This window comes from Prionailurus bengalensis, chromosome B1 (assembly GCF_016509475.1).
Source record: "Prionailurus bengalensis isolate Pbe53 chromosome B1, Fcat_Pben_1.1_paternal_pri, whole genome shotgun sequence".
In the NCBI taxonomy this organism is placed as follows: Eukaryota; Metazoa; Chordata; class Mammalia; order Carnivora; family Felidae; genus Prionailurus; species Prionailurus bengalensis.
In genome coordinates, this window is record NC_057344.1 from 86,852,998 (window position 1) to 86,866,985 (window position 13,988).

General features: G+C 45.9%; 1 protein-coding gene across 2 annotated transcripts in view; it reads left to right on the plus strand.

The window, feature by feature from the left end:
* Nucleotides 1-201: 201 nt before the first annotated feature.
* Nucleotides 202-13,988, plus strand: part of SETD7 (SET domain containing 7, histone lysine methyltransferase) — a 51,322-nt gene continuing 37,535 nt past the window's right edge. The window contains exons 1-3 of one of the 2 annotated variants that reach the window (XM_043603953.1): nucleotides 202-507; nucleotides 1,196-1,328; nucleotides 8,868-8,997. In XM_043603953.1, coding sequence (XP_043459888.1) covers nucleotides 439-507; nucleotides 1,196-1,328; nucleotides 8,868-8,997 — 332 coding nt within the window. In that variant the 5' untranslated portion in view covers nucleotides 202-438. The remainder of the gene's footprint in view (nucleotides 508-1,195; nucleotides 1,329-8,867; nucleotides 8,998-13,988) is intronic. The other variant, XM_043603949.1, reaches the window with a different exon arrangement.

The window sequence follows — 13,988 nt, forward strand, 5'->3', positions numbered from 1 at the left end:
GCAATGCCACAATGACAGTAAGTGGCTGGGCCGGGAACTGGGTGCCCCGTGATTTTCTCCACTTGAAGAGCCCGAATCTATGGAGTGTTTGGCACTTGGAGAAACAGGGAGACAGCTGGGGCATCACACGTACAGGGCGGAAGGCGCGAGAAGGAGGCGCGCCAGACGGAGGGTCGTTCCTCGTTAGCTCCACTCGGTGGCTTCTTTTCCATCACCACAACCGCGAGGAGGAACCTGCCGGGCCTTCCCTGCGGCTAGTCCCCTGCCTGATAACGAGCCCGCTGCCATTTGGATTTGCTGAATTCCCGAATCACTCGAAACGCCTGACAGTCCCGAGGAGGGTGGGGACGCGGAGCGCTGGGGTGGAAGCCCCAGCCCGGAGAGGAATCGGGGCTGGATGTCACCCCCTTGAGTCTGGGAAACCTGCTCGCGGATGTGATGCGGCGACGCAGGGACACCTGCGCTCCCCTGCGTGCCTCACTCGTGCAGCTCCGGGTGGCAAACGGGGTAAAGTGGGGGCGGGGGCGAGGCCGAGAGGAAGTTGAGGTGCTGGAGCGTCAGAAACGCTGCCTTGGCTTCCCTTGCTCTTTGGAGGCTGTCCCGAGGCGGGGCTGGAGGGCTGGGCACGGGGGATTTTCCAACTTGCCCCAGCACAGCTGGAGGGCGAGAGTTCTGAGCCCCCCCCCCCGCCCCCCCCCCCCGGAGGACGGTAACCGGGCGGTCCCAAGTGCCCGCAGGAAGCCCGGTGCGCAGGACCGCGTGGCGCTCTCGGAGCGCACCCAGCCGAGCAGAAGCAAAAGATAAACCCTGATGGGCTCGGGGGCTGGTTGGCTGGGGCGCAGAGTCAGCGCGGACCAGGAGCGCCTTTCGTTTTAAGGAGCCTTACTTCTGGGAAGGGACAGGGAACTGTCAATCAGCGAGGGAGGGAGCGCACCGGCGCTGGGTGATGTCAGCGGATCATCTGCTCGATAACAAAGAGGGGGTATTACAGGAGAAAGTTGCAGCGGCGGCGGCGGCCACGGCGGCACCCCGAAGCCTCGGCGGCTAGGGGCCAGCGGGCAAAGGGAGGGGGGGGGGGGAGGACGAGTGCTGCCGCAGCAGCTTAAGACCAAGGAATTGAAAGGGCTGTAGGGGGAGGCAGTGCGAGCCAGCCCCGACTGCCCCTCCTCTTCCTCCTCCTCCTCCAAACTCGCAGGGTTCAGCCCCAGCGCTCGCTCAGCCGCCGGGAGCACCCGGACGGACGGGAGGCAGCTGCGCGGCCCAGAGCTGGGCACCGTCCCCAGCCGCCATGGATAGCGACGACGAGATGGTGGAGGAGGCGGTGGAAGGTACAAGCTTTTCTCTGGGGTTGGGGGAGGAGGCGCCGAGGGCTTGGAACGCGGAAGGAGTGGCGGGCTGCGACCCGCGCGGCGCCGGGCCCCGCGGCCGCCACTGTCCCCTACGCGGGTGGCCCGCTGCCCGGCTCGGGCACGGGCCGGGCAGCCACGGCCACGCCGCCGGGAGCGCGCACTGCGCGGTGGGGCGCAGGCCAGGAACTGGGCTCCGCGGGGCCGGGGCCCCCGGGAGGGTACGGCCGCTCCAACCCGCCGGCCACCGCCTGCATCCGCCCTCGGAGTTGCGAACCTGCCCCGCACTCTGGCCTTCCCCCTTTGGGGGATGGAAGCCGGGGGGTGCGCAAGAGGACAGGCCCCCCCGAGACCGGCGGTCTCGGCGGAACGACCCCCCGGCCCGTTTTTGGCAACCGCAAGCCCCTCTCCGGCTGCCAGCCCTTTCCTTCCGCTCGCTGCTGCGACCTGCGGTGACCGCGGCCGCGTCCGGGTCCGTCCCCCGGCGCAGCGCACGGGGCCGAACCAGGCACGTGGCAGCCGCGGCCGGGGCGGCCGCTTTTCCGAAAAGATGAAATCATTGCAGGGCAGTGAACGCCGCTCCCGACCCGGGGCTTGAACGCACGCCGACCGGGAGGCGGTGTCCCTCGCCTCTAATGCCCCCGAGCGAACTCAGTCAAACCACCCCTCCCCCTTCCTCCTTCCGAGCCTGGGTGCCGCCGCCGCCACGCTGTACAGGCGCGCCGCAAGCCCTGACCGAAATTGCTGGGTGACACTTAACTTTCTGAATTCCATGCCGTTGGCTGTGGGTGATATCACCGCCTTGGTGTCGTGTTTCTCCGCCCCTTCTCTTCTAGCGCCCCTCCCCCGACTTTTCTCGCCACTTTGTTTTGCTGAGTTTCTCCACCTCTTTTTTTTTTTTTTTTTTTTTTTTGCTAGTTCTAAAGAGCGAGGTGGGGACGTTATACAATCTACTTGTTTGTATCAGGAGATGTTATGATTTGGTAACACTGAATATTGGAAAATACTCTTTAGCGTGTTTATTTATTTGATTCCACCCCAGACAGTGCGTCGTGATGTTTTGCAATGTTGTGTGGTATTATTCGAGAATATTTTAAACCAAGCATCCAAGTAAATAATTTTAAGCTTTTGGTTGAGTCTGGTTTCTATCTAATTTGTATAAACAAGTGCTCATAAAAGGTAAAGAAAAAGTAGCAACACTGTACAAATGCATAAGGATACATTGATTTTTATAAAACATAACTGACTCTGCAGTGACCTCGAGGTCTTAATTATTCTGAATTTTCTCAGAATTATCCATCTTGGTGTGACTGTTAAAACTCCTTTATCTAGTTTCAAAGGCTGGTTGTTGTTTTAATTTCACAATGTTGTGAACTCACAGAACTGTTTGTCTAATAAAGCCAATGTTGGGGGCTCAGGGGGGCACCAGAGACATTGATTGAAAGGGTTCATTGGAAGCCTTCGTTAAATTTAAATTATTGACATCTTGTGCCTTCATGTTAGGAAAGATAAATGAAAAACATGCTCTCTTCGAATTGTTAGGGCTTGTTATTCTACAGAGTTTACTTTTACTTATAAAATTTTAATGCAAGCCCTTGATCGCAGACAGTGCTCCCCAGGTTAGACCACCTTTCTTTTTGAAGCTCTTTAGAAATATAAGGCCCAGTTGTCCACAGTCCCTGGGCTTCTTGTAAAATGCGAACAAGCAGCTTTAGAAATGTTTCTGTTGTTTTGGGGGATTCTGTATACAAACAAGAAAGAGTCTCTTATGTAGGACGGCCATATACATTACTGTCCCAAATCAGAATGTGCTTGAGAGCAAGAGGGGTCATGGTGGAAGAAACTAGTTTAAGCTTTGAATGTTTGGGGCAATCCAGGACTCATGGTCACTCAGTTGTACCTGACAGTAAACAGGTAGAGCAGCGCAGAATCTTAGAAGCATCTAGAGCTCAAACTCAGTATCTACAGCATGTGTGTGTACACAAAGTGAACTGTAGCAGTTGGCTTTTCTCCAGCCATTGTTGGCCTTTTTAGTGCCTCTGTAATAGTCTTTACTTATCATCTACCACATGCGTGGGAGACTGGTAAAAGGCTAGTCTGAATATCTTGGTGTCCCAAGTATCACCTACCTCTCTCCATGCACAGAGCCTCTGTTCTCAGCAGTTCGATTGTCTTCGCAATTATTAGCATTGCTGTGATTGTTTAGTTCTTACTGTGTTCATGCTCTGTGCTAATGTTCCACACACACATTATCCACCCCATCTTCTGAGGTGGGCACTAATATTATCCTAATTTTACAGAGGAGGAAACTGAGGCACAAATCCAAGGACACTCAGTGAGGTAGGAGATAAGCTTGGACCTCCAGAACCTCTGTCCCCCGTACCAGACTTTCTTCCTACATTTTTCCTTTTAAAAAAAAAAAAATTTTAATGAGTCATTCAAATATATGAAATACTTGGTAACTGAGTGTGGAAGCAACAGTTAAGTATTCTGTCAGTATCACTTCTTATCACTCCAGAGGTTGGTTCTGACAGAGTTCAGTGACCTTCAGAAAAATGTAGGGGAAAGAGAATTTAGCTTACAGCCCCTCCAACAGACTTCTTGTTTCTTCTTTTTCTTCCAACCTAGCAGTTTACTCTGGGGAAGAAATTGATCTTTGCAGGATCAGAGTTTATATGTTGGTTCTCTGTCAGGGTGGAACTGTAGCCTAGGTGAAGTTCTAGGCTCTGAGCAGATGAGTCCCGAGGGCAAAGGTGGGTGGTGGAGGGAATATCGGTGTACTCCGATTGGCTATGCGCCTTTGGGAAGGTAGCAACCCCTGGCCTCAGAGGGCCTGACGATGCCACCTGAGATCCTGCTGTGGCTTTTGAAAAAACTCTTCAAGGCTCATTGGTTCAGCAGGAAGTGATGTTCAGCTTTGGGAGCAGAACTGTTTATTACTAGATTTCTTTCTTTGTCTACCCGTGGATACAAAGATGAATACAAGGTGGTCCTTAATATCATTTTAAATAAGCATATCATATCCAAACAGATGAATTATGGTGGCTGAGAAGAAGTAAGACTTACTTCCAGCTTGGGGAAGTGGATGGGGAAAGATTTTCCTGGAAGAGGTGGTCCAGAGTTGGTTCTGGTGGAGAGAGGAGCTCCGTGAGTGCACACAGGTTTGGCACCTTGTTGTGACATAGGCACATTCAGAGACGAATCATTCAGTTCTGCTAGGAGGGCCGAGGAGAAGAGTGGAGGCTAAGACGGGAAGAGGCTGTGTCATGGGCCGGTGAGGTGGATTGTGTGCTGAAAGCAATAGGAAGCTATATGGGCTTTTTAGAGCTGGGAATGTCAGGCCCAGAGCTCGGCTCTGGGAAGACGAACCAGCAGTGGTGAGCAGGATAAGGGATTGCCTAGAAGGTTCCTTGAAATAATCCAGATAGGTGGTTAAGCAGACAAGAAAAAATGGAAAGGCTCAGAGAAATAGAGGAGACACTGAGGAAGAATACTCAAAAGGAGGAAATGTCAGAATTTCCAGAACTATGGAGCCAGAAAGAAAGTAAGCATCTCAGTGTTCCACTGCCCCCAACTTCCTCAAAATATTAAAAATATTTTTAAGGCCCCCTAATATCTGATCCTGTCTGTCTCTAATAAGGTTGGCCCATGTTCTGTACTTGGGAAAAAGGCATGCTCAGTGCACTGGGAGCACCCTCTCCCTGTGGGCCACGCATTAAAATTAGGACCCTCACAACTAATAATTGAGCTCTCACAAAGAATTACTCTCAAAAATCAAAGTATGTTTTTAACAACCAGTGTGAATGCATCCTCACAAGGGCATGTCCTTTGCACAAAACAGAATGTATTGTGCTTGTATTATTATGCTTGTATTATTATTACTTTTTTAAAGCATCCCTGTTCTACAAAACCAACAGTGCCTGTAAGGGTCTCTTGTTCTGAAGGAAGCACACACACACACACACACACACACACACACACACACCCTGTTCTCATATCTCCTGTGGGGTAAGCCTGAGGCAGTAAGCAGCCAGTGTCTGATCCAGAGGGAATTTCCTTTGCCCAAGTGTGCCATCATTGCACAAAATACAGGTCTGGTCTTGTGTTCTTACAAGGATACAGGAAAAAAGCTCAGAGGTAACTCCAGGGGGAGGTTTTTAACTTTCTATCTGTTTAGTAGGTAATGATCTTTAGAACAGAGTGGAAAAAGTAAATTTTTCCTTCTCTAACCTCTGTAAATATTTAGAATCGTGCTGCGGACAGATATATGGCACACGAGCCAGGACAGCATTAGCAACACAGAACAGTCATTCAAGTGAATTCCCCTTGTTGTTTGGGTCTGGTGTTCAACCTCTGTTTGGTGGGAACTGGCCCAGAAGGCTGTTGGCTGTCTTGGAGCATTTTACAAATTGACCTCAATGAGAGCAAGGAGGACTGGTGTTTCTCTCTGAGTTAGGTAACGCTTGGAAGGGATAGGAATTCGGAATCAGGACATGCTCTTGAAGATCCTGGTGGGTTTTTTTTTGAGAACCTTGTTAACTACAAAGGCTTCTTCCGCTTCTCTTCCCGGGTCCTGCGGATACCTGCCCCTAGCAGTACCTTCTTCGGCCAGCAGCAAGGAAGAAAGGGCAGTTTGCTAGTGTGCCCTTCTCTAGAGAGAAAAGAAAGGATTGAAGGAATTGGGAAGGGGCTTTCAATATCATTAGCACATTCAGAGTAGTTAGTGTGTTTCTTAGGTGCTTAGCATTGGCTTCCTCAGATGAGGCAATAAGCTTGGAATGTGGGGGGTTGTGGTAAGGTTTACTTTAGATAACAAGGAAGGACATCGCCCATTGGTTTGCACACTTTTTTCTTTTCTGTATAGCAGTAGCCCCCTCCGTTAAACGGCCATTACTGACCGGACAAATATTACAGGATGTTATTATCCAAAGGGTGCTTGCATAAGAGTTGTACCAGAGGATCTTCTATGTGACGTGAGGGCGTCACAGCCCGATTTCTTCTCTTCCCTACAGTTCTTTCTTTGGAAAGTCTCTTTGCTGTTGTTATTGTTTTGGTTGTGGCTGTTGTTTAGATACAAAGCTCTCCTGCGAGGAGAACCACTCCAGGCTATTAAATATTCAGGGTGGAATTCTTGAACGATCACAGCCTGTAATTTCTAGCTTTTTAACTGATCCTGTCCATTGATAACATCATCCTCCTTTTGGCAAAGATGAGAGGAAAACAAAACAAAGGAGCCAACAAGGGGTCCCGCTGATAGAGGGACTGATAAAGGGAGAAGGAAGTGTCATATGTCACATGTCCACAGTGTCACCCAAGAAATGATGGGACATCTCTTCCTGGCCTGTGGAAAGACACATCGACATAAGCATCCTTCTTCATGGAATGGGATGGAGTGGTGTTTTTGCTTTCATCTCGCTGGGGATCAGTACTGGCCCTCACAGTGCTTTTAGTATGTTGTATGACACTTCAAATTTTCTCTAATTTTCCACTGCTGAGGATGCACCTGCAATGTATTATCCAGAAGTAGGACAGGACTGTTGTGAATGAGGAAAGGTGCAAATGAATTTACGCTGGACTTCTTCCCCCTTGGTACTCATGAGTATCATAATAGTACTCTGGATGTCAAGTAGAAGAACAAGTTTCATCATATGTTAACTTTTTAAAGTCTGAAATACGTGAACTGTTTTCTGTGGGGAAAACAGTCTCAACTAATTAGTAACTGCCTCAGTATAAGGCTAAAATGATTATTCTGATATTTATACCTAAATTATAAGTAGAGTGCTAAATTCATAGAAATGTTAATCCTAACATTTCATAGAAGAAAGCTTTTAGTTATACACTGAGTGGGGTTTTTTTTCTATGAAAATACAAAAAAAAAGTATATTTAATTTACTTCAATCAGAGAAATGTTATCTGTACATGTTTAGGAAATAATTGTCCAAATTATTTCACATGACTCAAGTATCATTGAATATGTCATGTATAGTTAGTTTCTGGGGGAGAGAAAGCAATTATGGCCTAGTAGCTTTCTAACCACTAATTTCCTGGCTCCTTGTAGGAAAAAAATTGTGTTAAGAGGAAAGGAACCATATTGATTGTGATTTATTTAAGTAGCCCTGTTTTGCTGTAATATTCTAGGTAACTCATTCTACACAGAGTCAGATGTAGCAATAAAACAGTATATTTGTTCATTGTTATTTTATGTTTATGTAATCAATAACACAAGTGAAGAGGTTTTTTGTTCTTCATAATAATGCTTATTACTTAACCTCTCTTCTAAGGGATGATTTTTTTTTTATCATGTTAGAAGAAATCATTTTAGGAGACAAAAGCATTCATTGTGGTGATATAGTTTGTGTTTTCTTTTACGTCTGTGAGCCATCTGGAAGCCACATTTAAGTGTTTAATGTCCCTTGCACTGCACACAGTGTTTAATGCTTTCATACCTTTTTCATCCATGACCCAGGTTGTTAACCTGGGAAAAGCCAGTAGATTAATTATTGCCTTCATTTTCACCCACCTCCATAAAATTAGCTCACCAGAGAAATTGGGGAGACATCAATGAGGTGACTCCTGGGTTTTAGGAAATATGTAGAGAATAAAAAAAAAAAACCTAAATATTGACTGTATACATAAATGTTAGAATATACCACCAGTCTGTGATCCAGGAAGAACCAGCAATTTAAGGATCACAGTGTAAGTGCTGCTGATGTTCAGAATCACTACTTAAATGGCCATGTAGATACTTCTAGCTGCATTTAAAGCACAAGCCCTCTGAACATCGTGGTAGAGGGTATATGACAAGGTTATTACTAAACATTCAAAGCTGAAATGAATTGCAACGTAAACAGTTAATTCAAGGTTAAGCTTAAGTTCAGGCTTAGAAGGACTAGGAGTTCATGTGTTAGTACAGTGAGGTGTATAAATGTTAGGGCAGTTTGAGACATGGCTATGTCCCTTGTTGTTCAAATGTAACAACTAACAAGCAGTGAGGTTTTCAAAAGTCACCTGGCTAGCAGTCCTCCACATCATACTATATAATAAGCTATAAAATCATACTGTATACTGAGTTCTACAATTAGATAACTTACTGCAAAGGTAATGTACCTTATAATAGACTATAAACTGGTGCTCAGTCACATTTCAATTAAGCATGATAGTTTGGGGACATTAATTCCAAATAGAAGCGGTGCTTCGTAGGGAAGTACTTGGTAAATTGAAGCATGCAGATGTTATTATTGGTAATAACTTTTAGTCCCCAGTAACATGCAAGCTTATTTTTTTGGTTCATATTCTGAAACGTGTGTAAGTCCCTCTGCTGTGGTCCCCATCCATTCACAAAGCGTACCTAACAGTCAAGTTGATCCTGCTGATGCAGGCACAGAGACCTTGACATTCACTGTCCCCTCAGACGAGGAGGGGATGCTGCTCAGGGAACTTGCTGGCAGGATCTGAGCACGAACATTTCGGTGGGAGAGCGCTGAAGATGCTAAGGTTTGCCTTGCGGTTCCCTTCCTCCAGGGCACCTGGATGATGATGGATTGCCACACGGATTCTGCACAGTCACCTACTCCTCCACGGACAGATTCGAGGGGAACTTTGTTCATGGAGAGAAGAATGGACGAGGAAAGTTCTTCTTCTTTGATGGCAGGTACCACTCACAGTTGTGTTTTATTTTGTTTTGGGCGGGGTACCAAATTACTTTACTTGAAGGAATGGTACAAATGAAATTTCAGTGGATGTTTTAGTACAACTAATAGAAAAGGCGAAAGCAACCCCAACATGTAAGCACTGCCTTGGGGACCAAGAAAGTCACTTGTGTTGCTGTGGGGAGGCCAGCCTCAGGCTTGGGTCCGTCATCACTGCCTCCTACAGTGTGCTTGACACAGCCACTCTGTCACGCCAGAATCGGGGGCTCCCGTCGCACACCAGTTGGTTACGTGGGTCCCAATTCTTTGATGGATTCCACCTGCTCCTCCAGCGAATGGATCTCCATGAAGTCCCACAAATGGGGATTGTTTTTGTCAGGGGCCAGTTTGGGCAGTTCTCAAGTACAACACACTCAGTCCACTGCATGCAGCCCTTTCTCCCCATCACGGTCTGGTTTCTTCACATCCCAAAGGAAGATGCGGCCAGCTCGTGGGTTCTTGATTTCCTCAGCATACTCTGTCCTCATGAGATTAGTCAAGAAAATATTCAGCCAAGCTCTTCAGAACCACATCATCAGGGCTCATGCAGTGAGACATGTGACAGGTAAACATAGGAGGCATACAGCTCCAGACCCACGGTGTTTGAAATACTGCTCTTTGGGATAACCTTCATTATGTGCGAGACCTTAGTGCTGTCTTAACTAGTATGTTCTGCTTAAAATATGTTTCCCAGCAGAGTTCTTGTTACTGTCCTTTCGCCTCCTACCTGACAACGCTGTGAGGCAGAAGCTCCTTCCCCTCTTGAGATAGGTGGGAATGACTGTAGAAATGACTTTTCTCTTTCGAGAAGAGTTGGAGTTGCACACACCCAGCCTTTGAACCATGACTTCTAAACCTTGTCAGCTTCAGAAACAAAGAGCAGCCACGTGAATTTCTCTAGCATTTGGAGGAATTCTGAGCCATGCGAGGACCAGCTCTCCTTCTGACCACTTGGTTGGGTAATGTGGAAATGGATTTAGCTAAAGCAGGTTGTAGGATTCTGCAGGGCACAGGGCAGAGCAACTGCTTCTAAGCTCTGGACATTGGTAATGAGCTGAAGCTTCCTAAAACATGGATTTCCTTTGGGAAAGGGAATGTCTAAGGTGACAGTTCAAGGGTGATCGAGAGACTGGCTTGTGATCCAGAATCCCTTTTCTATAGATGGAATGTTTTTTTTTTTTTTTTTAATGCTTATTTATTTATTGGAGAGAGAGAGAAGAGAGCACACATAAGCGGGAGAGGGGCAGAGAGAGACACACAGAATGTGAAACAGGCTCCAGGCCCCGAGCTGTCAGCACAGAGACTGACTTGGGGCTCAGACCCACGAACCATGAGATCATGACCTGTGCCGAAGTCAGGTGCTTAACCAACTGAGCCACCCAGGCACCCCTGAAGTGGGTTGTTTAAAGTTTTTAAGAGTCCCTCAGGCTCTCCCATTATCTGATACAAGGAAGTAAGGAAAGCAATAAAAACCCATCATAGACTTTTTGTTAAATTGTATTTTCATTATTAATTCCAACCTTCTCTTTCCCATTGTTCCCAACCCAACACCACATCTCCTTTTAGCTGAGGTTTGCTTGCAAACTGTTCATTTAAATAGCCAGATATTTCCTTTATTTTGCCCTGCTGTGGATACCTGGCAGATACCTGGGTCCCATAGAGGACTTTTAAGATTTGATATCAATGCTTTCTTCTCTCGCGGTTCCTTTCACCTGCCCAGAGGGAAAGTTTTCCTGCCTCATTTTCATAGCAGTGTATTTATACCTCTTTTCTGGAAAGTGTCACTTCTTACCTCATGATGCTGCAATTATTCTCTTATTTATTCATTCAACAAATTTATATCTCTGTAAATGTCTTATATCCCCTATAAGACAGAGGTTTCCTTGAGGGTAGAATCTGTGTCTGTTTCATCTGCTACTACATCATGGCACTTTCCCTTAATTTCATACTAACCAAAAAAAAAGTCTTGCTGAATGAGTATGGGAGCTGAAAGAAAAAGTAGAATTGTAGAATTCACCCAGAGCACCCACTCCACTCACCCCCCCCCCCCCCACACACACACACAGTCATGCTTTAAATCTGGTAGTTTGGTGATCATACCCTGTCATCCACTGACTCGGGGAAAATAGTCCAGCAGATTTGGTTTAATTTCATGTTGGTTACTTGCTTGCTTCCCAGACCTGACGCACAGTGTTGTAGGGCTAGACTGATCTTCCACACCAGTGTGCTAAGAATGAGCTGTGTTGGCTCCAAGATACTGATCCTGTCGCCTCTGGGGGTAGCTGGGTGAGACCTGACACTTCCCAAGCACCTCCCTCCCTCTATCAAGTTAGTAAGCTAGTTACTTCTGGCTGCGAGTAGTTTCATCCGTTTACCCCTGCGGTCAAGTGTACGTGTGTCACAACATGAAAAAGGTGAAGCACTATGTCAGGTGTTAACACTAGGCCAGTAACTACCTATGAAATAGAAATAAATTCATAGACCTTTTTTTTTTCTTTTTGAAGCACTAATTCATGAGTTTTTATACATACCACGCAAACACCTATAGAGACTTAGGTCAAATACTAGAATCAAAGAATGATGGTATTAGCAAGGAACTTAAGAGGTTATCTTTGTTAGCCTTCTTCAGATAGATGGGGGCTAATACTTTGAGGGGAGAAGGTCAGTATCACTGCTTTTATGACATGTGATGTAGTGGTGTCTAAGTTCTTAAAAGGTCACTGTCACCTTCTTTCTTTTTTTTTTTTTAATTTTTTTTCAACGTTTATTTATTTTTGGGACAGAGAGAGACAGAGCATGAATGGGGGAGGGGCAGAGAGAGAGGGAGACACAGAATCGGAAACAGGCTCCAGGCTCTGAGCCATCAGCCCAGAGCCTGACGCGGGGCTCGAACTCCCGGACCGCGAGATCGTGACCTGAGCCTAAGTCGGACGCTTAACCGACTGCACCACCCAGGCGCCCCCAGGTGTGGCATTTTTAAAATCTACTTTATGGAGGTGTAATTCACCTATGATAAGCTGTACATATTTAATATATACAACTTGATGAATTTGGAGTCAAGTATATATTTGTGAAGCCATTACCACAACCTCTGCCAAAAGCTGGGCATGTGATTTATGAGAGGGTTTCAAGCAAATATAAATTTATATCAGGGAAAGTCTAGAATCGCTTTTCTACTTTACATACAATATGATAATCCTGAATAAGAATTTTAAACATTGAGATCACCAGGAAAATTGGCCCTGTTAAGTTTTCAACCAAGTTCCTAGATAGAAGCAGAATATTTTATTTTTTAAAATTTGCAGGTATAGTAAATACTTTTGGTAGAATAACAAACTTTAAGAAATACACCAGTGTGGGGGCGCCTGGGTGGCGCAGTCGGTTAAGCGTCCGACTTCAGCCAGGTCACGATCTCGCGGTCCGGGAGTTCGAGCCCCGCGTCAGGCTCTGGGCTGATGGCTCAGAGCCTGGAGCCTGTTTCCGATTCTGTGTCTCCCTCTCTCTCTGCCCCTCGCCCGTCCATGCTCTGTCTCTCTCTGTCCCAAAAATAAAAATAAACGTTGAAAAAAATTAAAAAAAAAAAAAAAAAAAAGAAATACACCAGTGTAAAAAGTGAACACGCTTCCCCCTTTTTTCTCACCCCCACTCCCATGCCACAGAGATGCCCACTGTTGGTGGAGAATTGAAGCATCTTAATTAAATATATGCAAGGTAAAATCAGGAAATAGCTATCTACTTCTAAATCAATTTAAATAGCTAAAATGTACATGGTTTGCCTTTTTACTATGATCTCAGCCTCAGACTGTTCGCTAGTTTTGAGATCTTAATCAACAGTTGGCCTTTTCTTTTAGATGGCAAAATGTAGAACAGAAAAACTTATTAAAACTGGCTTAAGTCAGAACCCAGACTCAGACCAGTCCTTCTTTACCAGATCATTTATCCCACAAATTACGTCCATGAAAATGGACCTTAGTTTTTAAATTGCCTTTTCAAGCAGCTTTGTTTTCCATTTTCTCCCCCTCTGTAGAGAAATGAAGAAAGTGTCCTAAGACTAAGATTAGTTAATTGGTACTTAACATCGGCTCTGGTCCTGAGATGAAGGCATTTATGCAGTGAGGAGAAAGGAATCTTGAGGCTTTGTTGATGAGGCCCTGCAGTCTCTCTGGCCCAGTGGATTCGCTGGAGAACTGTGGTGGAGTATTATGAAAATGTTTACTGTGCAGAATACTTTGACGTACACATCTCTAATTTTTATACTAATCCCCAGGTCTGAATGTTCATTTTTCTAAAAATTTTAAATGTTTTTTATTTTGTTTTTGAGAGAGACGCAGTGTGAGTGGAGGAGGGGAGCAGAGAGAGAGGAGGGGAGACACAGGATCGGAAGCAGGCTCCAGGCTCTGAGCTGTCAGCACAGAGCCTGACATGGGGCTCTAATCCATGAACCGCGAGATCATAACCTGAGCCAAAGTCGGCCGTCAACCGACTGAGCCACCCAGGCGCCCCTAGTAGTGCATTTTAATGCATTTTTTCCTTAATTGTTCTCATTTCAACCAAGATTTATGGATGTAAAGGCAATTTTGCAGAACTTTTTGAAATTTTAGAATGGTAACAAGAAAGAGGTATTTGGCTTTGGGCTGTGGAATATTAGGGAATTGTGTGGTTTTTAGCCTGATTATGAGTTAAAGTTGAGTGAATTCATTTAGTTATATTTTTTATATTATCGATGCTCCCCCTTGATGTGCCAGTTAGATTCCAAAGTATTATTTACTACTCCTGGTGTTGATTCCCTACACTAATGTGTCCAGCTAAGAGGGCTTTTTGTAGTTTATCATTGGCCAAATAATCTAAGCAAAGGTGTCCATTTGGTGAGCCACTGAGAAAGGCTGCCATTTTCCAGGTGGCAGGCCCATGCAGGATTTCTTGTGTTTGGTTTTTAGAAAGCACTTGGTCACAT